This window comes from Grus americana, chromosome 12, assembly GCF_028858705.1.
Source record: "Grus americana isolate bGruAme1 chromosome 12, bGruAme1.mat, whole genome shotgun sequence".
Classification (NCBI taxonomy): Eukaryota; Metazoa; Chordata; class Aves; order Gruiformes; family Gruidae; genus Grus; species Grus americana.
In genome coordinates this window covers 8819268-8846893 of record NC_072863.1, presented here as the reverse complement: position 1 = coordinate 8846893, position 27626 = coordinate 8819268, and the positions used below count along the sequence as shown (strand labels likewise).

Sequence of the window (27626 nt, the reverse complement as noted above, 5' to 3'; positions counted from 1 at the left end):
GTGCGCGTGCGCAAGAAGCCGAGAGGTCCTGGCGTGCTCCCGCCGCGCCGCCTCGCGCGCCAATCGGGCGCCGCCCCGCAGCGTCGCGCCGTCGCGGCCCGAGCGCGCTGTGCGTGCGTGCGTCCGCTCGTGCGTGCGTGCGTGCGTGCTTGCGCTCGGCGGCGGCGGCGGCGGCGGCGCAGCGTCCCCTGCCCCGAATGAAAGGGACGGTCCCGGCGAGCGAGCGGCCGTGAGCGACCGGCGGTGACGGGGGGGTGGGGGTGTGCCCGAGCTGCTCCTCTCCCTGGCGCCCCACCCGCTACACGGGTGAGTGACTGACTGAGTGACCGACCGAGTGCCCAACCGCCTCGTTGCCCGCCCAGCCGCCTCTTTGCCGCGCGCCCGGGGCAGGCACGGCGCCCCCGGCCCGCCCGCCCGCAGCCCCGGGCCTGGGGAGCCCGCCCTGCCCTTTCACCGTCGGCCGCCGCCGGTCCTTGGGCCTCAGCAAGCCGCCTGCCCCGGGAGGGTCCCGGCACCCAGCGCTACCTCTTCAGGGGGCGCCCCCCCCGGTGCCGTTACCCCCCCTTTCCCTCCCCGAGCCGACGGCAGCCCCTCGCTCCGCCCGCCTCTGCTCGCTCCCTCCTTCCCTGGAGGATCCGCCCCCCCTTGTCTCCGAGTCGCGATTCCCCCAAAATTTGGTGAGGAACGGGGGAGGATCGCTTTTCCCGGGAGCCCCGCGTCCCACCGAGCCCCCCTTGGTAGGCCCTCCGTCGGGGAGGGGTCAGGCCCCGCCGGTGCTTGCGACCGGGCCCCTGCGGGGGAAATCGCGGCAGTCCCTCCCCAAAGGGGTGCCGTGCCGTGCCTCTTCGATCTCCCCTGGAGAGGCGAGCAGCGGAGGTGCCGTTATCGGCTCATCTCCCGTTCCCCGTGGGAGTATGTAAACTTTCTTGAAGATCGGTCTGTGCTGTCTGCCAGATCTTCCTTACCGCAGGCTCTTCTTGTGTAATTTTTAGTTACCTGGTCTATTTTTGTTGTTCAGACTTTCCAGGGTTGGGCCCTGCCCCCCCCCATCCGCCCCTTGCCCCCCCTTTGGTTTCTTTCTTTAAGGAAGTTGCAAGGATAAGTTCCTATCCTACTTTTTATAGTGGCTGTAGGATGCTCTGTGAACGTAACTCTTGGATAAAGCTTTTCATGGGACTTGTGACTTTGGGTTCTCTGCTACAGACACCTACAGGATACCTCCCTTCTCCACAGTTTCACTCCCCCTTCTCCAAAACAACACCCCCAATAATGGGTGATTGACCCTAGAAACCACTTGAAAGTTTCTTGAATGGAGAATGTGCTATCTCTAGTGAGCATCTTGAAAAATTAGACACAAATATTTTCTGTAGCTTTTCCTGAGAGTCCAAACCACTTCAGCACGTTTTATGAAATTTTACAAAACTTGTGTACTTCTCTTGTAGGTTTTCCTTGGCTGTCTGAAATTTTCTTGACCTATAAATTTAAATCCTAAAAATTTTTTTATAATTTTGTAATCATACAGGCCACACAGCAAAACAAACTTTACATGAGAGGGTGTAGCATATAGATCACTGTCCTTTGTTGGAAATATAAGTGGGGTCTTAACTCCTCTAAACAGGCAGTAGCTCTTGAAACATATTTGGGCAATAAATAGAAATTAGAATCCAGATTACTTTCCGTTCTTCGGTGCTGAACAATGTCTCATACACTGAGAGCGTCCTTCTTTGCCTGAGAGTCATTGAACTTGCTCTCTTCTTTTACGTTTGAAAATCTGTCCTGGAGAACTCAGTAAAACAGTACACAAGCCATATGAGTTTGTAAAACATGCTACTTTAAAGGTAAAATAAAGGTGCTATTAGGGGGAGCACCATGTTGAATACCTTAGTGGACATTAAGAATCATCAATGCAAATGGACCAAGATTTTTGAGTGAAGAGTCACTGAATGAATTTCTTGTTTTGTGATTTTAGGGTAGATGCAACTTCATTTTTTTAGACCAAGCCTATGAAAAATGTGTCTATATGTAATAATCTGTGTTTTGTAGTACACGTGTTCCATTTTGGTAGAGATAGTGCATAATCTCCTAGTCAGTGATTCCATAGTACATCGCTTTCTGTGATCCAATCTATAAGACTTTTTCTGACAAAGCTGACAAGCAAGATTCCGTCAACAGTACATTTAAATACTATTTTATAAGTCTTACTCATTTGTTAGCTTTTTAAACATGGAAAACAGAAATATTGAGCTGGTTTTAAGTTGCATTATTTTTCTTGTTCCAATGAAATGTAGCTTTATACTTGGCAAATTGGATTAGTTGCTTTTGGGCGATTTAACTCGAGAGATGAAAACAGAATTTTGAGTGTTTGCGTTCAGAATTCTGGCTCTGTGGTACAGCTGTGTAACTTTTTCAGAAAATGGGTATTTTTAAATGGACAGGATAAGTAGTGCATTTTGGCACAAAGAAAAGTGATGCCAGGATAGTGTTTGCTCACATTTATGAGAAAGCAAACATAATTTAGGGAGAGGTCTACAGGTTAAATGCTTATGAAATATTTCTCATGCTCATTTTTTTTTCTGCAGTCTTTAGAAATGTATAAATAGTGTTAATGCCTAGTGATACAGAAAACACATGCAAAGAACACAGGACTGGAAAGAAAACTTTTAGATATCCCTGTAAAATGTTTTCAGAGTAATTTAATCTGATGGTGAAAAGAATGTGAGTTTCCTTTCTGCCATACCCTGATGACTTTTGGTCTGTTTGCATTTCAAATAATTTTTCAAGTGTTAAATTATTTATCATTGAATAAGTATTCCAAAACATAGTATTTGCCAATTTTTTGTTTGTTATAACATCAACATCCATGCATCATCAGGTAAATATTGGCATTATTTTTAACTTTGCTGTGAGCCTTAAAAAATTTAATTATGCAAAAGTACTTCAAGAAGTTAGGTTATGTCAGGTTCTAGTATTGCTGTAGTGCTGTGCCTTCTCGTGTCTGTTAGTGCACTGGAAGGCATAAAGCTGTGAGAAGAGTCTTTATAATCTTGTTTCTTGGAAAGTTACTATTGTTATAAATTAAAGATGAGAGCCACTTAATTTTTTTATCTGTTCTATAAATTATTCGCATTTTCTAAAATAGGAATTTGCTTGTTAAATTGAAGGATTGCTATTTTTTATGGTAGTAATTCTCATTCCTGTAAGTCATTAGAACCTGCGCATGTGTTCAAGGAAATCCCTGATCTTCCTTTTAAGAAGTACTGTCATTGCGGACAATATAGTGATAGTATGATCTGAATATAAAATGAAACAGGTAGACCCAAGTGAGTGTGTGTGTATGTATCAAATTATATATACCAAAGCAGAACTCCCTGCATTTTAAATTATTTTGTTAATATATTTCTAACCCATCACTGTGTGATTTGTGTTAAGCTGTTCAATGTGACCTGAGAACAACAAATCTTTGTGATACTGTTTCCTACTGTTCTTTTGTAGGTCTTTTTTCTGCTTCCAAACATTTTAATTTTTTTTTAAGTTTAAAAAAATTTTTAAAACCCCACATTTGAAAAATCTGTGCATCTTTCCTTCAGAAACCATCCCTTCTTTCTACTCAGAAGGGATTACAGAATGGTCTTGTTTTATTTTTTCTTTAGAAGAATACAGTATAGTAATTCTTTTGTGTTTAACACTTAAGAACTCTCTATTACCACTGCAAAAGGGTGTGACTAGTTTATCCAGATTGGCACATTTTTTGTGCAAATCAGCAAGATCTGAAATCTATGCATTCTTCTTATGAGTATGCGTCACCAGCTAGTAAACTGCTTTCCAGTTATAAAAGAAAGCAAATGAAGCTGTTGATAAAGCAAAGGCAATAGATACTGGGCAGACACCTTTTGATGCAGGAGTTTTGTAGTAAATAGTGCAAAACAAACAGTTAAAACTCAGTCTGTGAAAATCTGTTGAAACAGAAGGGTGAGAAGCTAAAAGGATTGTCTTTTAGTAATAGTATATGCCGACAGAAACTTAATGACATTCCTCTGCTTTCGATTAGAAAAATAGTGAGTGATACCGGTATTATGAGCGTCTGACAGCACCGAGAAGCAGGCAGGTTTGCCTATGCAAATTTCAACAAAACAGTCATGCATTTTCGTGCAGATCGCCATTGTAGCACAGTCCAGATGTATTGCAATTCTGCTACTCTTATGGCTGGCTTTTATATTTTTTTCCAACAGAAATATCAAACTGTGTGGTGGCTTTTCTTATTTAGATGAGCCTAATGTACACAAAGGCTGAGGAGGATGCTTTTATTGCAGTTGTGGTCAATTCTGACAGTAAGGCTCAAATCTCCACAGTAAAAAGCTGTAAGCAAATCTGTTTGAAGCGGATGATATTTTCTTTCTTGAGAGATGTAGAAACAAATAAACACAAACTACTTAATAGTGGGCCAAGCAGCATGTGCACTTGTTAGGTATTTTCACTTTTGAACTTGCAGTGTCTGCTTGCTGAGGGGATTGGGACCTCAATGTTGTATTTTAAAATATGTTGCTGGTAACACATGAAAAGTTTGTGATTCATGTTGAGTTTAATTTTGTTACTTTTCTTAGATGAGAATAGCAGCTCTCGTGCTTACTAGGAACTAGTATGGTACTGCTAAATTAACTGTGGGTCTTCAAAAGGTTTCCATTGCAGCCAGTTAGTCATAGATCCTTCTAAAATTTTGTTCCTAATACTGTTTGACTAGCCACAGTGTATCTGTGTAATACCTAAAATGGTAACATTTTATCTTCTCATCTCTGCCCTCATCTACGTGTAGTTACTCATCTGCCCTGCTATTTTGTGAGCTTTTATACTCAAAACCTGTTCTGGATGAGATGCCAGACTCTTGGGTTTTTCTTTGGTTCTGTTTTTGAAGCCGTTCAGTAGCATGAATTTGATTGCGTGCACAGGTAGCACGTTTTCTACAAATGCCTTTGCTGTAATAAGTAGCTATAAGAATGGGATGAAAGAGTTGCAGTAACCTTTTCCCCTAATGATTGCTTTACTTGTTGTATTTTCCATTTATTTCTTCTTTTCCCCGTAAGTTTCGTATTCACATCCAAAGTTTTATATTAATGTTCAAACTTTTTTGCCTGAAGAACTAATTCTGCCTGTTGATAAAATTTCATAAAATGTTGGGAAAATACTGCCTCTGCTGGGTGCATGTTTATTTGGGCATATTGTAGTAGTGTAAAGAAAAGGGTAAAAAGGGACAGATCATTTTCAAGCAACCAATGTATTTATAAAACTATAAATTAAATTGCCTGTTATTGATGTTAACATGCTGATTGCACCTTTTTTTCCTTAGCATTGAGAGGATTGAAGTGGCATTCTAAGGTCATTTAAAATCATGACAAGCTCAGTTGGACAGAAAAAAGTCTCTTCAAGACAAAGGAAGTGTGGTTTTTGTAGATCTAATAAAGATAATGAATGTGGACAATTATTGATGTCAGAAAACCAGAAGGTGGCAGCACATCACAAATGTATGGTAAGTAACCCATAGGAGAAAGGAAAGGAATGTAGTGAGCTAGTAAAAAAAAATAGAAACAAATGAAAAATTCAACCAGCTGTGGCATTGTCACAAATTATTAATCACTGTAATTTGAAATTTTTTGTGGTTTTCATATATATAAATGTTCTATACCATTTTTACCCTTAAAACTTAAAAATAAGTTTTGTTCTTGCAATTTTAGCTGTTCTCATCTGCACTGGTATCTTCACACACTGATAATGAGAGTCTTGGTGGATTCTCCATTGAAGATATTCAGAAAGAAATAAAGAGAGGCACTAAACTGGTAAGTCTCTATTTTTTGGCCTTGAAAATGGACAATAATATTGTCTTACCTTCTGTAAAGTTTACCATTAAGTTGTTCAGTGTATTATATATATGGTTGTTTTTCTTAAAATGCTACTTTTGTGTGAGCTCTAAGGTAATGGACAACTTATAGAAGAATTGATCTCAGATTTAGGAAAAAAAAACCCCTCAGTATATGTGATTATACTTCTATTGAAATGAAATTTAAATATCAGTTAACCAGCCTTTGAATTGTCTTTAAGAAAGAATAAAAAGTAGTTTGTTTATTTCAGTCAAGTTCTGCTCTCATGGAAACATGTTGTTTTAAGAATTGTAGCTTAATCATGGAATTATTTATTTTAAAAAAAGCACTCTAATTATTATTTTTACAGTCACTTTTTTCTCATTGGCAAATGTATATGGTTGTAGCAGATATGTAGTTTTTTCCAAGCACATTTGAAAACTCATTTAGAAAATATGCTTCTTTTTCCTTTTGGTGGGCCGTGTATAAACAGATAGCATTTCCTAAATTTATGTTTCTAACCCAGTAATTTCTATTTAATATTTTCTGTTAGATTTCGGAATGAAACTCACATTCTAGGGACCTGGCGAGGGTATTATTGTGCCTTTACCAGTATTTGGTTTTGCTGCCAAAATCTGTTTTTAACTACCAAAAGTACTTTTATTTCTTGCTTTTATATTGATTTACTAGATGATTCTGTGAATATAGGCATCTTATGAGGTACGTGGGTACAATAGTGATTACAGCTCTACCAAATTCATGGGAATTGAGCAGCAATGACTTTTTTTAATTCCCAAGATGCTTATTCATGATTTTTTTTTTCTTTTTGGTAGAACTAATAGTTTTCCATTTGGGAAATGATGGAGACTTTTTAAAAATATTTTTAACAAATTATCAATTCACTGAAAAATTTTCAACTTAATTATTTAAAGTACTCTTATGTATTTACCATTTGTTGGACTACTAAGAGTAGTCTCAAGTATTATCATAGAACTGCAATTGTATAGTAATAGTCCAATATTTCATCCAGTGTTTCATTTGAATCTTTTCCAATGCAGGGAACTTTATTTGCTCTAATTAGCTGAAGCATAAAGAAATAACTATTCACAAGTCATTCATGTTGTGATTAGGAATTTCCAAAGAACATGGTGGTAAATGGAACTACAGATCATAAAGAAACTTTTTGATTCTTGGGTCTCTCAAATGTTTTTTGAAAATTATTTCTTTTTGTGTCATTGGTGGTTTCTGTTTCTGTGCTTCTGAATCTCTTTATGTTCCTTCACTGACGCAACAGCTGGCTGTATTCTTGGCACTTACTAGCTGTATGTATCAGGCACTTTGTTCTGCTCTTTGCAGAAAACCTGGACCTGGTTAACATAGTAGATTTGTAGTCCTGAGATGGTCCCTATTTGGAGAGAATTTACAAGATAATTTTAGATATTAAGTTAGGTGCCTTATTTCTGTCTGTAGCTGTCAGAAAACCGCAGCTCTGAATTACTCTCTGGAGGAATCTATCTTTCTCCATTGACTTGTATAGAAAGCTTAAAGCTAAATGTTTATAGTCAGCCCAAATACCCTCTGTAAGGTCTGCTTTGTGTTCCAGCCTGTTCTTTTATGTGGGAACACACCAAGAAAAAATATCTCAGCGCGATGCACTAGGTTAAGTAATTATATTGATAGCTTGGACTAAATTTGTCCGCTGACAGATTTTACGTAGTTGCTCTCCTTCTGGAGGTGGTGCTGCTGACCAGGTATGCCCTGAAAATCAAGGCCTGTTCATTACTGAAGTGATAATGACTGACGTGTAGAGCCTTTCTGATGGTAATATATTTCTGTCTGAGAAACATTTGTAGGTTCAAACCTTAATAGGCCAGTCATAAAAACATGTGAAGCCAAACATTTGGGAGTACAAGGCACTGATATAATTATTATTTCTGTTAGGTGTACATGGCAGGATTTTTTTTAAAGAGCTTACCTATTTTGCAGCTGGTCAAACTTCACATGTACCTGATACAACTTGGGAATTAATTGATCTGTTGACAGTCACCATTTGGACAGCAGGACTTGTACCAATGGAATAAATACTTTATTACTGTCAGGAAACATAGACCAATAAGTAAATATAAAAAATTCCTGTGGTCGGTTTTCTTCATACAGATACATCATGAGTTTAATAAAAAGAAAGGCTTTTTTAGTCATTTCTGGCTTTAAAAATCCTGAAGTACTGACTAAAATGTATTGGATGGTTATAATTTCAACCTAGGCTTTTATAAAGAGCTTTGATCAGCCATTATTTTATGTTAAACCATAACACATAACAAATTTATGAGATGAAATACCCATACAAATTAGATAACAACTAGGGAATGGTATATAACTATACCATTTCAGAGCTTGCAGAGGAGTAAATGGAGATGATCCAAGGCTTTGACATTTTTAGTGTTCAGTTAAATTTGTTAAAATTGAAAACCAGGATGGTGGTACATAACTTTGGTAATATATTTATTTGATATATTGGAGACTAACAAGAACTTGATCCAGCTAGCATGGTGGGCAGAAAGTGTATTCCACAAAGATATATGTAAGGAGTATCCTACATTGCACACTTATGCTTATTAATCTTTTGGGGGTGTGGGCAATGTGCAGGATACAAACAAAAATCTCTGGTTGTCTTGTGAGAGGAGTTTAATGGGAAATTCTGAGATTTTGGGGCAATATTATGTCAGTGGAAAATAGAGAAAAATATTGTTATGATATCAATTACTTCCTTTTCTAACACCATTTGAGAAGGGCAGTGAACAATTTAGAAGCACGATGGTTGATGTATCCTAAGCACTGACGAGTCTAATATGAGAGTTAATTGTTGGGAAAGAAGAATAAAGCAGCTGGCTCCCATTTAACCTTTTCTGCATTATAAGTATAAAGAGCAAAAATTAGTATAATTGAAACAAATACATTGTATTTAACAAATATTTCACTAAATTCAGTGTTTTGCAAATGACTTAAGGAAATAACTGTAGAAAAAAGAGGTGAAGTTAGCTTCTGAGGCTAAGGTAAATTTGCAGATCATCAGTATTGCTGACTGTGCAAGATTCACTGCCAAATAGTTGTTTGGGTTTCTTTTCCCCTCTCCTACCTTCATAATGTAATTCAGAATCAAACAGGTACAATTTATGATTTTAACTTTTCTGAAATGGTTGGTACAGACTGTCCGTGGGAGTGGGTTATTTAGGTGAATAGCTGTGTCACTTTCATCAAACACATGATATTCCACAAAAGTAAATTACTTTTTTCTTTATTGAATTGATAATCAATGTGTGATGGTTATTGTATTGTTGCATAATTGCAACAAATTTCTCCTTGATTTTAAAATAAATTATGAAGAATACCTGAGAGCAGGAAGTATAATGCCAAGTGCATAACTCCATTTATTTTGTCACTTGGAGTGGTAACTATATTATTTTTAAACTCAGAAATACTAAGCCATGGATTGTAATATGAATTATACTTTCTTTTTCTTTACAGATGTGCTCTTTATGCCATTGTCCAGGAGCAACCATTGGCTGTGATGTGAAAACATGTCACAAGACATATCACTACTACTGTGCTTTGCATGATAAAGCTCAGATAAGAGAGAAACCCTCACAAGGCATTTACATGTAACTATTATTTATTTGCTATGTTTATTTTTGTATTTATATTTCACATCCTTTGTTTAAAAAAAAGCAAAACAAAAAACCATTTTTGAATCTAAACAAAACTTGCAAACAATTCTAATGATGATTGTGGCATTCAAAATAGTGATGTGCTAGAAAAGCATATTTTCACTGCAAGATTTGTATATCAGTGACTCTTACAAGTGGGAGAAAAATGTACTGGCATTTAAATTTAAAAGATGAGTAAATAATCTGTGAATCGTGACTGACTTGACAGTTTTCAACTACTTTGTTTATAGGATTTTATGTCGAAAACACAAGAAAACTACGCATAACTCTGAAGGTAAAATTATTCAATATAAATTTTTCCCATTGTAGAAAGATACTTTGGTTAAATTTAATTTTTTTTGAGAATAATAAATGTTTTCCGTAAAAATTAGACCTACATTTTTTGAGACACAATGAGTTTGAAATCCCATCTAATTTCTGTATTTTCTCTAAAAATTATTGGTTGAGGTGGAGAAAAACCCAAAACATAAATTTTAGGATGTTTGAAAGTTTTGATGTTCTGTCAAAACAAGGTTTGGGTAGAAGTAATGCGTTCCCTTCTGAGAAGAAGCTGGCTTATATTTGTAGTTAAATATTCAGAATATTAACATCTAAAATACTTTGTCAGGTAACAGCTCATTTTTGCTATTTCTAATGTTCCTAAATATTCACTATTTTTTTAACTATTAAATAGAGTTTAACTGTTCAAATAAGAAGGATCCAATAGTAAATGAAAAGGTTTGTGATCAGATCACTTATATCTATATTTCTGAGTAATTTTGATAAAAAAACCTGTATGGATACATTCATAAAAGCTGTGCATCTTTGCAGGGGAGAGTAGTGAAATGCGTGAGGGATGATATGCCACAAACATAGATAAATTGTGTGGTCTGTTAAAATTCTGAACTAGTTGCACTATTGTGTAATTATGCAGGTGTATTTCTTTTTTTCTACTGTATCTGAATTTGGGTAAGCGAACAGTTGTTAGTTTACTTTAAACTGAAATGTTAACAGATTTAATTAATGAGGAGTATGTGACTATTTAGCGAAGATCAATTACTTCAGTCTCCTTCTGCCAAATGTATTTGTACTTTTTATGCTATGGGAAGTAGATATATTAATGGTAATGTTTGGATGTTACTTCTGTGTTCAGAAAGATATTGAAGACAGTAGAAAATCCCACATGAAAACTGATTTTTTAAGTCTCTTTAGATAATTATTGTCATGTGCTTTGTATAAAATACTCTCTGGTTTTGCTATTACTAGGTTTAAACAAGAAAAGCAGTATACATCGTAGATTAATTCTCTAGAGACAGCGCCACATTATCTTGTAGTTTGGCACTTTGTTTCTTTGTTTTGGGGTTTGTTTTGCTTGTTAGCAGAAACAGAATATGAAAGACATTTGAGTCCAGAGAGAGATTAATCTCTTTGATACTTAAACATAATCTTTTATACTTATTCATAAATGTCTTGATGTTTGACATGTTTTGAAAAATGCCTCCAATTCTGCATGGACCCCAGTGCCAATGGACACCTTTTTCTGCTTGGAATTCCTTGCAGGATCAGAACTTGTGCTTTTCTTTAAGAGTTTTCAGAAACCGTTATCTTCGATTCTATGATGTCATTCTCTAACAGCAACGGCTTTAAAATTTTATATGGATATATTTGTCTGAGAAGACATCAGAAAAATTACTACAGAGGCATAGTGGCTTTTTTCTTAAATGTTGTTGATGGCAGTTTATTAAAGCATTGAACTAGACTCATCTAAAGAGGCTCTTAGAGGGTAGGAGAGGGAGGAATAAACAACATCATTCAGAAAAACTGAGGCCGAAGAACCCAATAGTATCTTACTTAGCATTTAACTTTGCACACATTTATTTCTATAAAATATTTAGTTCTGTTATGCTTTACACTTCTAGAAATATGTGTAGCTGTACTTCATATTTTTGTTTTCTGGGTTTTTTTGTTTAATATTTGACTGCAATTTTACCCAGTGCTCTTTCCCAAAGAATACGTTCTCTTTTTAGTCCATACAGTTTAGGGAACTATATCCATAGAATATTAATAATTACAGTTATAGATTTGATAATGCCAGAAGCTGGGGCTCTTTTGTGATAGACCTCCTTTAAATCAAAGAAAATAAAAATACGTATTGCATCTGTCTTATGGAAATGACTTCTAGCATTGTATAGCAATAGTATTTTGCTACATTGAAAATTAATTACCTTTAGAAGACAGAAATATACAGGGTGGTTTTCAGAGTTTAGGAAGGGACTTTGGAGGGTTTGTTAATATTTAAATGATGACGTTTGCTCAGTGAAATGGTGACTGAAAGATGTTGGATGGTGAGATTAAGCTTTATATATGTATTTTGTTTATTTCTTGAGGAATATGTGAATATCAAAGAGGAACTTAAATGTGAAAGAATGGTGGTGTGTGAGTCCAGAAAGCACTTGCAGAGAAGACTGAATAGACCAGCTAGGGATATTAGATGCTAACACAGTGGCTTTTTTTCCCCCTCTTTGTTTTTATTTAATTTTCATGAATCCTTCCTCTCAGCAGTGTTTTCATAACAGAATAGGTAAAGCTCATCTGTGGTTGCGTCACTCAATGTAGGTGCAGAGAGGCACTGGATTTATCAGTCCTTTTTAATGGAAACTTATTGATCCTGCTGTGGGATGCTATTGGTTTATTTTTCTTGGTCAGTGTAGAACATCTGGGGTTTTATCCTTTGTTCTCTGTATCCAGATTTAATTGTTGCAGTCCAAATATTTTTATTATGTTACTTCTATTAGTGGATGTTGAAAGAGTTTTTAGGAGTGTTTGGTTTGGTTTGGTGTGGTCCAGAACAATTTATTTTCTGTAGGCAATACTGCTGCATAATAGTGAAATTTTTTTTCTTCCCTTCCCTAGAAAACAGATGCTCTTGGGGGCATACTTGTTGAAGTCTGAGAACTGGCTAATATAGCTTTTGTTAGAAGTTCTAGTTTAAAAATAATTTCTGTTAACAATTTAATAACAGTTAAAGAAAATTTCTTGAGGCTGCATGGAAATGGGATTGAAGGACCTACATTGGAATTAAAGTTACCCAGTTCAAACCTAATAAAAAGGACCTCTTAGATGTTATTTATTGCTGTCATGAAGTTCAAGTGGTGTGAGAATTCATCAGACTAAGTATCTCTCTACTCATCAAGACAAAATTAATGAGCGATGTGAGTTCATTTTCCTTTAATTGACAGAGTTGCTGAACTACCTTCTGTTTTCTTGGAATACAAAAATATGAGATGTGGCAGGAAAGTACTGTACTCTTAAATTCATTATCTGTTGCAGCAGATTGTTGGGTTTGTCTAAAGTATCTGTATGGCCTAGTCTTCAGGTGACATAGAAGAGGAAAATTGTATTTCACCTCTATTTCCTTCCACTTTGTGTGTGTGTATATATATTTCAGAGTGATTCTTCTGTGCTGTGTTCCCACTAACTGGAAAAAGACAGTAAAAGTGAGGTACTCTCACTAGGCTGTGGCTGTGAAGTCAAGAGATTTGAAGACCAAGTTACTGAGAGCTTCATATCTAGAGTTTTGTCTTGCTGTTTACAAATCTAACAAAATAATCTGGCCTGAACTTCAAATAATAGTTTAATTCATAATTTAGGCAAGCTGTCTTAAGTTTTCAGTACCTAATGGGTTACAGGAATTGGTGCCAGTGCTTTCAAACTATCACAGCTAACTATTACTTGAATTACTGTTCAGTTTGATACAATTGCATTTATTCTTTTTGAAGAATAGAGTATTGTTGAACTAAGGTTTTGGAACTGTTTGTTGGAATTTATTCCAATGTACTGGAAATAATTGCTGAAAAATTTAAAATCTGGTATCTTTCAGTTCCCTGCAGGTGGGGCTGCCCTGGCCCTTGTGTTGAATTTAAAACAAATTCAGCTGATCAGGAATAGTTTAATAGAAACTAAGATAATAATGTAATTTCATTCCTCTGTTACTTACTAGTAAAACAAGAATAATGAAGACAGCCATGTGACTATCTATTGTTAATGTTTAAAACAGATGCTTGGGAACTGTGGGGTCAGAAAATAAAGTGTCCATAATTCCTATTGTAGCTGTACTCAAAGCCTCAGGGAATTATGTTTCCACAATGGAAATAAGGACATTCCCTGTCTCAGAATACTTTTCGTGTTATTCTAAAGATCAAACATTAAATCTGTCCTTCTTGTACTGCTCAGTAAATTAAGTCAGGATAATATTTCTCTGTGAGACCTATTTAGAGATGCTGCAATCTATGTCAAACCGAGTGCTTTTTCAAAGCACTGTGTAAGCCAGAGGCTGGCAGGAAAAACATCCGAAACTGTTTGGCATTACAATTAGGTAACATGCTGATTCATCTTTGGATTCCTTAATCAGTATTTGTTCATAATTGCATTTTCTGTAACATTGTTCACACCATAAGCTTGCCTAACATTGTATGCATTATTTCCATAATATATTCCGTAACATTGCAGTTTGATGTCATTTCAGTTCTGTTGGTGGATGGTAACAAATTCTTCCCAGGCTCTGCTAACTCTGCCTTCTTATTGTCTGTCTTATGGAAAATGCTGCTCTGAATGTGGCATCAAATGTATACATAGTGTTATGACAAAAACAGTAGGTCCAGGCAGTGAGTTAGCAATCTCCTATGCAGTCCTTTATAGACTAACAAGGTATTTTGCAGAAGCATGACAATGGTGTTTTCTTACGGAAAAATACACAGCTAATGGAAAAGGAAAAATGTAAAAGTAATGTGGTAAATGGTTTGTCCTATCTGAGGAGCTGTCCTGTGGGTTTTTTTACATTATAATGCTCCTTCCTATATAGGCAAGACATTATACAAACAGAAACTTGGTCAGCTAACTCATACTTAATAGGTTTATCCTACCAGTTGTCATAAACTTTCTGATTATGCAGATAAGTGAAGTGTATTGTCTGTCTTCAGTCTTTGCCAATGATTGTTTGCTTGAAAAAGCATTTAGATTGTAGGGTTATGAAGGACTATTTTATTCAGGACATGGACCTCTTGGAGTGAGTCCAGAGGAGGCCACAAAGATGATTAGAGGGCTGGAGCACCTCTCTATGAGGACAGGCTGAGAGAGTTGGGGTTGTTCAGCCTGAAGAAGAGAAGGCTCCAGTGAGACCTTACAGCAGCCTTCCAGTACCTAAAGGGGCCCACAGGAAAGCTGGAGAGGGGCTGTTTACAAGGGCATGGAGTGATAGGACAAGGGGTAATTGCTTTAAACTGAAAGAGGGTAGGTTTAGGTTAGATATAAGGAAGAAATTCTTCCCTGTGAGGGTGGTGAGGCACTGGAACAGGTTGCCCAGAGAAGCTGTGGATGCCCCATCCCTGGAAGTGTTCAAGGCCAGGTTGGATGGGGCTTTGGGCAACGTGGTCTAGTGGAGGGTGTCCCTGCCCATGGCAGGGGGTTTGGAACTAGATGGTCTTTAAGGGCCTTTCCAACCCAAACCATTGTATGATGATTTTTCTATGTTAAATGTACTTAATTAAAGAAAGAATCTCAAGTACTTCATAACGTAGATACTATTTAGTCAAAAATAGCTTTTGGACAAGAGTCATCAGTTCTCACAGTATCTGGTACTTTTGGAAACCATACTAGTGACAGGACCTAAAGGGTAATTTAATTTTTTTCCTCTCCATTCTTACTTTCTCCAGTTTAGATGTTTCATGTAACTTAGTCTTTTTCCATTTAAAAAAAAGCAAAACAAAACACAAACTAAGAATTATATTCAGCATTTTGATTGTTAATTTCACAACACTTGCTGATAAAAGCTACTATTATTTCATGATTGGTTTACTTGATTCTGTATTTGCTTGTAAGGGTTTTTATGCAAATCTCTGGTTCTTATTAATGCTTATAGATGCATTCAGATTTTTAACTACTGGGACAATAAGGTTTTCTGGGTTTTTTTGACATTTCTTTTCAATTTAAAATAATTATGTTGCCACGTGTTTCATTGGGATTCAGCCATATTTTAAGGATATCTTACTTTAACATACTAAAGTACTTTTTTCTTTCTCTGTTATATGCCATTTCTCTTCTAAAAATCTAGTTAGGTTGATTTTGTTCTTTGTAATTTTTAGAGTTTCTTTTATCCCAAATGCACGGTAAAACTTTAAGTACATATGTGTGATTTCAGATTTGCATAACAGCATGTCTAAGCCACTTCCACATTCTACATTTTGGCTTCTTTTTATGTACAGTCCTACTTGCAAATACATTTTGTCAGTTAGTTTTGTTTATTATCTTCCTTGTACAGACTTGGACCCCTTTGCTTCTGGCTCCCTTAGTCTATTGTTCAAGGTAATGTAGGAGGTGGATACAGAGAGCAGTATTAGCCTTTATTGTACACATCCTCTTTTTATTTGTTCTTTCACAACCTTTAAATCACTTAATTCTTTTATTACTTTGCTTTAACCTAGCTTTTGGAAATTAGTGATTCCATGTATATTTTAAGCCGATGCAATATAGAATAGATCAGTGATATCTCAACCTCTTCTCTGCCAAGCCTTATTTTAAACAGCAAAACATCTTGATCCTTTTTCCTTCTAGTCATGATCAAAGGAGAATTTTTAGATTTCTCTCAGAAGCTGAGTCTCCCTGTTAACAGTTTATGTAATACAGCATTTTGCTAGTCTTCTTTTTGTGGTACTTTGTACTGCTCATGGATTTCTAAAATGCAAATTTGGGGCTTGTTGCTGCTCATCTTTCCACTCATCTGAATTTACAATATCATGTTCTTAGGCGCTTTTTAAAATGTAGAATGTTTCCTCTTGATTTCTACCCCCACCCCTCCTTCTCAGACCATATTGCGTATTAAGCTTGTTTTTTCAGATATAGCATTTAGGGACTTCTGTAGAAAGCTCATAAGATACCTCCTTTGAAGACTTTAGATAAAGTTATGTTGAGAATATTGTGATGATTTTAAAAATCAATGCAGTAATGGGATATGGGATGGGGGGCAGTTGAAGAATATCTAGGGAATCTCAGGGGATTCAGAGTATGGGTGATATCCATGATAAAACGTCGTCTGGTCAGGGAGGAGTTGAACAACTTTTTGTGTTTTCCTTAGTTCAAGCTGACATGAGAAGTTGGAAACACCCAACCATCAGATGCCAGGGAAACAGGGTAAGCTGGCAGTGGGCTTGAGGGGAGGGATAGGGCACAAACCAAATTGTGTATTAAACAGTAAAGACCATCTGAGGCAGGTTTAAAGCTGGTTACAATCTCTTTCTTCTTGTACTGTTACACTAGTTCATAGTGCTGTTAAAAATGAGAGAAACTTTAATGTTTTGAGGTATCAGTCTTGCAAATAGATGTGGTAGAGCAGATCCTCGCATCTTGGTGGTGTTAATCTGTACGTCCATGTCACTTGTAGAAGGAGACCTAAATCTGCAAGGAATATTATTTTAATGAAGGGGTCATGTAGCATCTAGATTTCAATGAATTCTGAACTTTTTTGGAAGTACTAGTTTTGAGCACAGAAAGTGGGTTCTCCTTTGAAGAAAGCTGTGCAATCTTGATGCTTGTTTTATCTTACACTGAAACCATCTTTTAAAAATATAGCATTTTTACTTTTCACATCTTAAATATCCTAATAATTGTAGACTAAAAATAGCACTTAGGAACTTATTTTATAAGGAAGCTGTGACATTTCTTATAAAAAGTTGGTTTTCATAATGTCTGCTTGGTTTTTAGCAATTATGATTCACTTTCAGTTTTGAAAGTGTGACCGTAGAGAGTTCAGGATATGCTTTAATGTTATTTAGAAAATAAGGGTGGACTAAGAGGTGGAAAGCGTTATGGTTGACAGAATTGATAAAGAGCTTTGGAAAAAATAATGTTGGTGAATGGACTATATTTTGCTTCATCAAATACAGTAGGGAAATCTGTGGAATTATTTTGGAAGGGATATTTTTCACTTCTTACTGATGTTATTTAAAGGATCACAAATTCAATAGTCACATTTTTGTAAGACTTGTTTTTTCTAGAATAACCATCTATGATTTCTGTAAATGTAAAAGTAGAGACAAAGATTCACAACTTTTTTTAATACGTTGGTGGACAGCTCATATAATGAGGGACAAGATAAAATAGAACCCTTTTCTTTGAAAAGGGTTTTCAGACTGTAGTAAAATTTGCTATACGCAGTCTGAGAGGAATGATATCTAAATTACATAATCTTGCTTGGGGAATTTAGCAAGTAATGATAAAGGAAAAATAAGCTTAGTAAATTCTGAGAAGAAAATGTAAAATGTATTGTTTTGTTAGACAATCCATGTCATCATGTGTTTTGTTTTATTTTTTCAGAGTACAGTAAATAGTGCTTTTGTCATCTAATTAGAAAAGAATAGTATATATATTAAAGCATAGGAATGTTGCAGTAGACTGATGTATTTTAGTAGCAACTTGGGAATATCTGTATATAGCTGTGTAATCTGTCAATTTAAACCACAATAATTTGAGGATTGGTATTAATTTATTCTCAAATTTTTGCCTCTTTCTAACCATACAACAGAGTAAAGCTTTGGGGCAATCATATTTCAGTATAACCTGTTGAGATGCAGTTGGATTAGTTTTCTGTCCTTTGCTAGTAGATGTGCAAGAAGCTGTAGGTCTCTCAGGGATTAGCAATAGATATGATAGATGAAGCTTGATAGGATACACTTGTATGCAAGGCCTCGGGCCAGTAGTTCAGTTATCTTCTACTCTACGTTGATGGCTGAGGAATATGTTCAAGTCTGACTTCAAACTTTGTGCAGTTGAGTCACTGTCAATCATGAGATAAAAATGTGATTTGATTTTTATGTGATAATAGATAAGAAAGATGAGTTCTGGTGAAGCAGTATTTAGTATCAAAATAAGATATCCCATCTGGATACTGAGTCCGAGATATAATGGCCATAAGTGCCCTAGCAATGCTTTAATAGTAATAATAATAATAATAATAATAATAATACCACAACAGTTAAGTGACCCATTAATGTGTAAAATAGATGTTCCAAATCTTCTGATTAGGATTTCCTTCCGTTTGGGGGCTCATTGATGTTTGTGGTTTGGATTTTGACAAACAAGTTCTTTAGCGGTGTGTGTGCATGTCTCTTTAAACAAGTCTGCTGAAATATCTTTGCAGTTTGAACAGGGGTGGATGTTATATATTAAAAGAAACAAAAAACATGCTCTTGTGATCAGCTGATGATCAGGAGGGTTGTTAGGGACTGAATAGAGCTGGTTATTCAATATTAGATGTAACTTAATTAGATCATATTGGAAACAATCTTAAGTCTGCAGAATTGATCTGTATTAACTGTGGAGTAATCAAAAGGAAGGTCTGCTAGAATACTGGACTGCAGTTCTACGTAGCATTCAGCAGTTGAGCTGACATTTTCAAAGGAACTTGTCAGACCTCTTTGGTATGTCTGTATTAAAAATATATATTCTTCTATTCTTAATGGTCTATAAATACTTTATCTGGGATATTGTCAGTATGGATGATTTTCTGTAAACTGGTGGCTGCTTTTAGTGGTAGGTGTAAAAATATACTGTAACTAAAATGAAATTTTAGATTTGTTTCATGGAGGCAAAATACATTTCAGTTTTTAAAACTTAATGTTATAGCCAAAATGGGTGAATTTTTTCTTCAGACAAAAGGCATCAATTAATAAAGCAAGGAGAGAGGTGTTATTTAGAAACAGTGGCATAATATCAAGTGCAATTTACATTGGAGTTATGCATCTTACAAATAAATTAAAAGCTTATTTCATGGTTGAAAACATGTAATTTAAATGAATCGTATTTCCAGCAGAGGTGAATATATGTATCTGAGGATGCATTTTGGGTCTGAAAGTAGAAGTTTTAAGAAGTGATAAACCTTCTTCATATATGATGTTATAAAGATGCAAAGCTGTGTCATATGTATAAAGAAGTAAATAATGTTTTCAGGATCTGCAGTTGCATGTTTGTAATAAATGGGAAAAAGTTGCTAATTTTATTTCTGACCAAAATACAGAAAATACAGGTTATGTTTTTTCTTGCTGTTTTTTGGTTGGTTGGGTTTTTTGTTTGTTTCACATAGAATTTCTGAGAATGTTAATGACGTTTTCTAACTTCTAAAGCAGATTTAGAAGAAAGTATCAATGAACACGAGTTGGAGCCTTCACCTCCCAAAGGAAAAAGGAGGGGTCGTAAGGGAAAGCCAAGAAAAACAAATTTAAAAGGGCAATCAGAAGACACTAGATCTACGTCCTCACATGGCACAGATGAAATAGAAAGCAGTTCCTATGTAAGCAGTAAATATGCTAAACTTCTTAGAAGACAGAATTGCATATTTGTTCTCTGCAAATATAACTTTTTATTAAAATTTGCATTTGTCTGAGCCTCCAGCTGGTGGCCACAGGCTTTTAAAATTACAACCTGATTTGTAACCCAGCAGTATATTTTAGTAAAATGTTTTTCTTTCAGAGAGACAGGTCTCCCCACAGAAGCAGCCCCAGTGATACAAAACCTAAATGTGGATTCTGTCATGCAGGTGAAGAAGAAAATGAAGCTAGAGGAAAGCTTCATATATTTAATGCCAAAAAGGCTGCAGCACACTATAAGTGCATGGTGAGTAACAGTACTGTTGTTAACCAGTCTATTATGTGAATTTTGTCTGAATTGCTATTTTAGATTTTCATACAGTACCCTCACATGTAATTATGCATGAGTATTGTCTGTGTGCTGATGATCTCTTTAAGCACTCAAGTGTTGCAAAGTGAGCAATTCATTTATTTTTACTGCAGGCAATATGGATAAAACTTGGCTACGTGCTAAGAGATGGAATTAGCTCAGGGAGACTCTTTAGCTTATTAAAAATGCTCCCTCAGTGGCTAAATGCATACACAATATTTAAAAAGGAAAACAGAAAAAAGTTTTAACTAAAAGAATCCACTCCAAAACTAACGTACCTTTACTCAACAGGCATTCAGACAAAATCTGGGAAGAATCCATGAATTTAATTAATTTTCTGACCAGTGGATTCAGGCTGTGTGACTCAAGTAGAGTGGGACGTGGAGGTTGTAGAAAACCCTTGCCTTTAGATATTCACGTTTATAGAGCTGCCAACCTGAAAAGAATCTGCTAATTTCAATGAACATGAGCAGATAGCGCTATCTTTCATAAAACTCGTTCTATGAAGGAGGTAGGGCTTCGAGTAACAAACCTCAGTGGTTCCTGTTGTACCTCAAAGTCAATAAATAGTTCAGGCAATCTGTGGAGTATTAATTGTCTTCCTATACCTAGTCTCACTAAACAGAGAGCTGGTGTGTGCCAGCAGCCTTGAGTCTTCTTTGCTACTTTGTGTACCTGAGCTTCAGTTTTAAGACAGTATAAACTGACTGTACCAGGATGATCATAGTAGGGGTGGTACTTACGTGCTCCATTGTCATCCCTCAGGGCTTTTCAGGTACATTGACATCAGCTGTGCCATGAATCTAAATTGTATATACGTCACAGGGAAGGAAATGGAATATTCCTAAAGAGTTCAGTGGTTTAATTGATAATATTGCCCATTTATTACTTTCTGTGTTCATCACGTTGTTATTTCTTGTCTACTCCTTTGTCTTTTAAAATATATTTCTCCAAGGCAACAAGTGTAATTAAAGCAGTCAGGTGGGTATCAGAAGGAATACTCATCATACTAATTAGTCAGCATGGTTTTCCTGGTTTGTTGGTAAAGCACATGCTGTCTGAGACCACGGAAGGGGATGTTCAATACTTGGTTATTCCTGCACATAAAAAAAAAATTGTAATCATGTTGGTGACCTGAAATAATTTTGGACTTACTTGTTTTACAGTTGTTCTCTTCTGGCACTGTCCAGCTAACAACAACTTCAAGGGCAGAGTTTGGCGATTTTGATATCAAAACTGTACTTCAAGAAATCAAGAGAGGAAAAAGAATGGTATGTATCTGCAGAATGTGGTGAACGTGTTACTGATTCTACTAAGGTGTATATAGCTCTGCCTCCTTCCTTTTGTGTTTCTGAACACAAAATTTAAATGTATTGTTACTTTTGGGACAGGTAGCCAGAAAGGAATCACCTTAAAAATTAGTGGTGGTTGGGCATGTGGTATTTAAAGTTCTTTATGATAGTATACATTGTAAGTTATTATTAGCTTTCCTCTAAGAGTGAAACAGCTTTGGATCCTGTGTTACTGAAAGCACACTGTATAAAACTACAAATAAAACTTAGAGAATATGTTCTTGCAGTGACTTATTTCAACTATTTTGATGTTTTAATATGAAAATGTATTAAGGCCTCAGAGATGGGGATGTTGGTAAAATGTCACATTGTCTTTTATTAAAATTCAGGATGTTTTTAAAGTGGTAAGAAGTTTGGGCGGAGGGGGGACGTGACACGACAAAAAACTCCTAACAATTATTGTTCCTTGAAAAAAGATTGCATAATATTCTTCATATATTAATGTACTAACTTCAGTGGCAATAAAATTATCTTGGAAGTGAATAATACGTACAATCATGTAGCAGTTTTCAATGCAATGGACAGGTAAATCCTAGCATTCATATTTTAATAAGTTAGTATTATATAGTTTCTTCTGTTTTACAATATCTTTGATTAACTTTTCGTTGGAAATATGATCTGGAAATTACTCCATTCCAAAATGGTAGCCATAAATATGAGGAACATGAAACTGAATACTGAGAGGTAAGAGACTGAAAGGCTGAATAGTGCTATTCTTGTCTTTCCCCTGCACAGAAATGCACACTTTGCAGCCAGCCTGGTGCTACTATTGGGTGTGAAATTAAAGCCTGCATAAAAACATACCATTACCACTGTGGAGTAGAAGACAAAGCTAAATACATTGAGAATATGTCACGAGGAATTTATAAGTAAGGACCCATGCAATTCTTGAATCTTTAATGAAAGTGAAGATATTTCATGATGCTTTTTCTGTCTAATGTGGCCAGTTATGTGTATTATTAAAAAATATTATTTCATTTAAAATGGTATTTTAACGTAATTGTTGACTTTGCAAAATATTTCATTTACTCTAACTTAGAATTTCTGTAGTAGTGTTGTAATATGATAAATGAGAAAATTAATTGACTTATTTTCCCCCTCGATTAATCTATAATTTATATTTAGGAGACCCTGGATAATTTATTTCACGATTCCTCCATATTAATACATTTTGAAGCTTGCTTTGGGTTTTTTGGACCCCGTAACTTCCCACACTTGCTTGCTCAACTGCTGGCGTTAGTGACTTGGCTGCAGTTGAGTTGCCAGTGTGGTCGTGCCCACAAGAGGGCATTCTCTGAGCAGGAGAAGCAGTTTCTGAAAACCAGATTTGATCAAAGTTTTGTCGGCTAGTCTTCACCCTTGTTTTCTTGCTCTGTTTAACTGATGCTTGACTGAAAACCATGAATGAGTTAAAAGAGTTAGCAATCGATTTGTAGCACATCTCAAAACTAATTGAAAGTCTCGTTTTGATAGATATTTTCAGTAAAAGTCCTTGCTGTTTCTTTTATTGTGCTAGACTCTATTGTAAAAACCATAGTGGAAACGATGAAAGAGATGAAGAGGATGAAGAAAGAGAAAGCAAAAGCCGTGGCAAATCAGGCACTGACCATAATGACATTCCTCAGCAGCAGCTCAATGGAAACTAGGTATGGAAGTTACTCCTGACAGATCCGTTACTGAGACTGAAACGCAATATACATTTAATGTAGTTTATTGCAGTGAAGTATTTAAATCTAGTGTATGCAGATAAGTACTTTTTATTGGCATACTGTAGAAAAATGGGGAGGATTTGTTGTTTTTTAAATCCAGCTGACTTTGTAACAGCATAAGAAGGGAGGCCCTCATTTCTATTGCTAAATATAGATATAATGTCAGAGCTGCTAAATGCTTTTCTGTATGATTTTACATTTACTATTGTTTTCATCATTTTTTAAACAGGTTCAAGGGACAGAGTTATAGAACTGGGAATGGCTAAGACATCATAACTACTAATTCTTTTAAATTGTTTTCTAAAATCAGAAAAGGGTTAGTAACTTTACTGCCCAAGTCTGTTAGAAATTTCATTGAACTGCCTGAAACGTTCATGTGTGTGAGCCTTCAGTAAGTGGCAGAGTTTTACATGTCAATATTATGTAGTTTGTAGTCTGCAGTGTCTGGAAAAAATGAAACACTATATAAATGATATGTAATATGTACAGTGTCAAAAGTTAAGGCAGATGTTGAAATGAAGTAAGATCTATATTTCTGGACTGAATAAAAACCTTAAGATTTGGAATGTGTAAGTTGTTTAGTGGATTCATGCAATGAGGGAAGGTCTTAGCTAGTTTAATTAACAACATGGACGAGTTTGTGGTGGCAACAAGCTGGTACTTTGTGAATTTTGCATTTTCTTCATACACAAGTTACGGAGGCTATACATGGGAAAGCCGCTCTCTGTTTTTGCTTGCAAAGCACACAGTAGAAAAGGACTCAGTGTACACCGAAGCACGCTTGAACATTTCAGGTTGTTCCTGTTGTGATTGCTCATTTCGCCCAGCATTGTTTGCGGGAGATTTACTTGAGCAGCTGTTGGTTCTGAGCTGTGAGCTTTAGAACTCATGCCAAAGGGCTGTGGTTCATTCTTTCCCCACCGACTCACCTCTTTTATGTGTCCCTGATTTACAAAGAACACTTGGCTAAGTGTGATTAAAACCTTACTATAAAAATGTTTGGACTCTGCAGCCCAATCTCTTTTACTTCAGAGAGTTACAACTCTTAACTCACTATGGAATTTAGCCACCATATCTGACGTCCATACCTCAAGTGTTCTGTGTTGTGTGGAACACTTCATGTTTTGTCCAGAATATGCATAAAGGCCCCATATTCTGTAAGAAGAATGAGGAAACAACCTTTTTTTGCTAGATTGGTATTTATTTTTTAATCTTATGACCACTATATGAGAAACTTTGCTTATCATCCTTATTGTGTTAGTGATTATTTTTTCTCTTTCTGTCAAGTCAACAATCACGTCATGGAATTCTACTTGCTAGAGTTTGATGTTCCTGTAGGGAATAATCAGATCTAGGCTATACCAAACCTAACAGATCAGTCCTCTGACTGCTTTCAAAACACCTTGTTATTTCTAATAGCTATTAGCTTCTTCAATTGGTCTGTTAAAGCACATTCTCAGACTTACTTAAATAAAACCAAAAAAACTGAATCTAGTCCGCATGTTTGTCTGTTGCTATCGCATCACCTTATCGTTTGTTTAGGGTTTTGACTTGTTTCACTCTGAACTCCCAACAAAACTTCTGGATTTGAAGGAAGGAAACAAGCAAAATACACTGATTTGACTATAAACTGCTACAGTTCTTCTGTGATTGGTATTGCAAAACCAGTTCATTTGTAACATGAGTTTCTGTAGCATTTTTTACCTGTATTTTTAAAAGATTTAATGTGTGTCATTTGTCTTCTTATGCATTCCCTTAATGTCTTGAGGGACTCAATTACTGTATATTGGAGTTTCTAACATTTTACCTGTTAGAATTCAATCAATTCTGTTTGCTTTCCTGGAGAATAATGCCATTTTGGAAAGAAATATTGCTGTGTACAGAAAATATTCAGTTACTGCTCTAAACATGATGCCATTGATCATTTTTATTTTGTATTTGTAACTTTCAAAATTAAAAGCGTGACTTGAATTGCAATGACAGATCGATTATTGAAATTGTCTATCAAGGTGTTTTGTTTCTCCTAGAATACGAACATTTTTCAGCCACTCAGAACAGGTTTAGAATGCAAAATAACATCCTTCAATGTTTAAATTACTTCTGGATTTGTGCCTCAGACATGGCCCTCCCATGGAAAAAAGGCACTTTGTTTGCAGCTACTGTATTTTAACTGAGGTTGCATGGGGTAGATCTGCCAGCATACTGATTGTATTTGAGACTGAGCTCTAATTCATAGTGTGTCAGTTGCTTAGTATAATATTCAGTCCAATAATTTTTCTGTTGTGAAATAAATTACCCCATTCCACGCCTGGAAGAACCAGAACAGCACTTTACCTTCGGGTAGCAGAGAAGTAAGTGGCTGGTTTACCTGTTACCTCCTTGTGCTGAGATGGCTTGACTGAACTGTCAGTAATTCAGAATTCATGGAAACAACGTCAAAAGCAAAAATCTTTTTTCTTACAAGCCTCAAATTTGTTATAACTGACTTCAACTCATGTATGCTGGGTAAAAGTGCCTTACAATGTAAAAATTGTATTTATATGTTCCCAAGTAGCATCACCTGCTGGGGAGTAATTCTGTCGTGGTGTTAATATTTAGAAGAAATGTACCTCAGCAGTGTATTTACTGTACATCTCTTACGTCCTTAATTGTAGTTTTAAAAAGCATGACAATGTATGATAGTATACAACATTTACATCATTTTTTAAAGACAAAATACTGCCATTACTGTCTTTTTATGTGTATTTTAGCTTGGAATTTCAGACGGTCTGTTTTTTTTTTTTTTTGGTAAAGCAATGTAATCTTTGCAAGCATATATTGAAGATTATTCTGGAGCATCTACTGCCTTCCCAGAAATGTTAGAAGTAATGAAAGTGCTCTATAGGTAAAATAGATATGTTTAAATTAGCTAGTTAAATTAATGCAGTCTGTTTGTTACTGAGATTTTTTTTTAAAATAGGCACCTTCTGCTTTCATCTCACAATCAGAGAATTCATGAATTTAACAAAACTTGTCTTACAAAACTGGTTTTACTTTTTTTTTACATTTTACTTTTTTTTTTTTTTTTTGGCCTTTGGGCATTTCTTTCGCTCGCAAGAGTAGTGTGTGCTGTTTAAGGCGCCTGGAACTCTCCAAGAAGGGAGGCTTCTCCCCAGCTCACTGTATCTCTATATTAACAGATCTCCCCAACTCACTGTATCTCTATATTAACAGATCTGCGATTGTGCTATACCAAGAAAGGACTGTACCAAGGAAGGACAGGCATCAGAAGGATATTGTTCAAATAACTTGAGGATACAGCTGGTGTAATGCCAGAGTCTCAAGGCGTGATCAAACACTATAGCAGTAAGCTGTGCTATCACTCCATTTCAAGGAAGGGAGACAGGCCGGTTCGATACCAGCATCAGTGCAGCTAGCTAGGACAAAACAGATCAGGTGATCAAAAGATCTACTCCTTCAGCAGCTGTTGATCCACAGGAGCTTCTGTGATAAAGCTCTAGAAGGAGTTACACCAGCTTAACACCTGGAGGGCAGCAGTAAGTCCACTAAGTCACCTACACTCCACAAAGTCTGATCTTTAGGTACAAAGAGCTGTGCTGATCTGGAATGGTATGATTATACCAAATCTGGCCCTAAAATGCAATCTAAAGGAGAGCTTGCTTCTTACTGCTGCCTATATGAAAAATAACTTCATGCTAAGCCAGAGTGAAAGATGAAGAGGTGATAATCCATTTGAAATATCATACTTCTCTGGCAGGTGATAATCCGTGCATTCCAAAAATATTAATATGCCGAACCAAATTGACAAGAAAATTAATCCTCATTAGATGAAATTAATCTTAAGAGAACTGAACGTACATTATAGCAAATAGTGACGACTCTTCCATGTCACCAGAAACAGATTCCACTGTATTAGTGATGGAGGTTTAAAAACAGAACACAGCTCTTGATTTATATACTTGTTGAAGCCATTTCTATATATGCATATGTATGCACATTCATTAGTCAGCAGTGACATCTCAACCCTTAACAAATCCTGGAGAACTGTTGCTTGTCAAAAAGCACTCAGGTTAGGCTAACATTTGCAGCTTTTGCTCTAGCATACATTTACATTAGGTGTAAAGACAAGGAATGTATGAAAGAGGGTCAATGCATTCCTATCTACGATGTTCTGTATATTTTGTTCCTGTTATATTGGCTTTACTTCCAAAGTTGTAGTTTGCAGTATTAGTTTCTTTTTATTGGTATCCTTGCATATATATATTCAATAAATGAGTTATGAATTTC

The 27626-nt window shown here is 36.2% G+C and overlaps 1 protein-coding gene across 4 annotated transcripts; it reads left to right on the top strand.

Moving 5' to 3' along the window:
* On the top strand, positions 1-27626 carry PHF6 (PHD finger protein 6). 4 transcript variants are annotated; one of them, XM_054839445.1, is made up of 11 exons: positions 1-306; positions 5342-5521; positions 5727-5828; positions 9375-9508; positions 9805-9848; positions 19726-19892; positions 20072-20215; positions 21445-21549; positions 22366-22499; positions 23147-23276; positions 24882-27626. In XM_054839445.1, the coding sequence occupies exons 2-10, from the start codon at positions 5384-5386 to the stop codon at positions 23274-23276; spliced, it is 1098 nt and encodes a 365-aa protein (XP_054695420.1). In that variant the 5' UTR covers positions 1-306; positions 5342-5383; the 3' UTR covers positions 24882-27626. The 4 variants fall into 4 exon arrangements, with proteins under 4 accessions (XP_054695420.1, XP_054695418.1, XP_054695417.1 ...); XM_054839443.1 differs by having other exon boundaries at positions 2-306; positions 26553-27626; XM_054839442.1 differs by having other exon boundaries at positions 3-306; positions 23569-27626.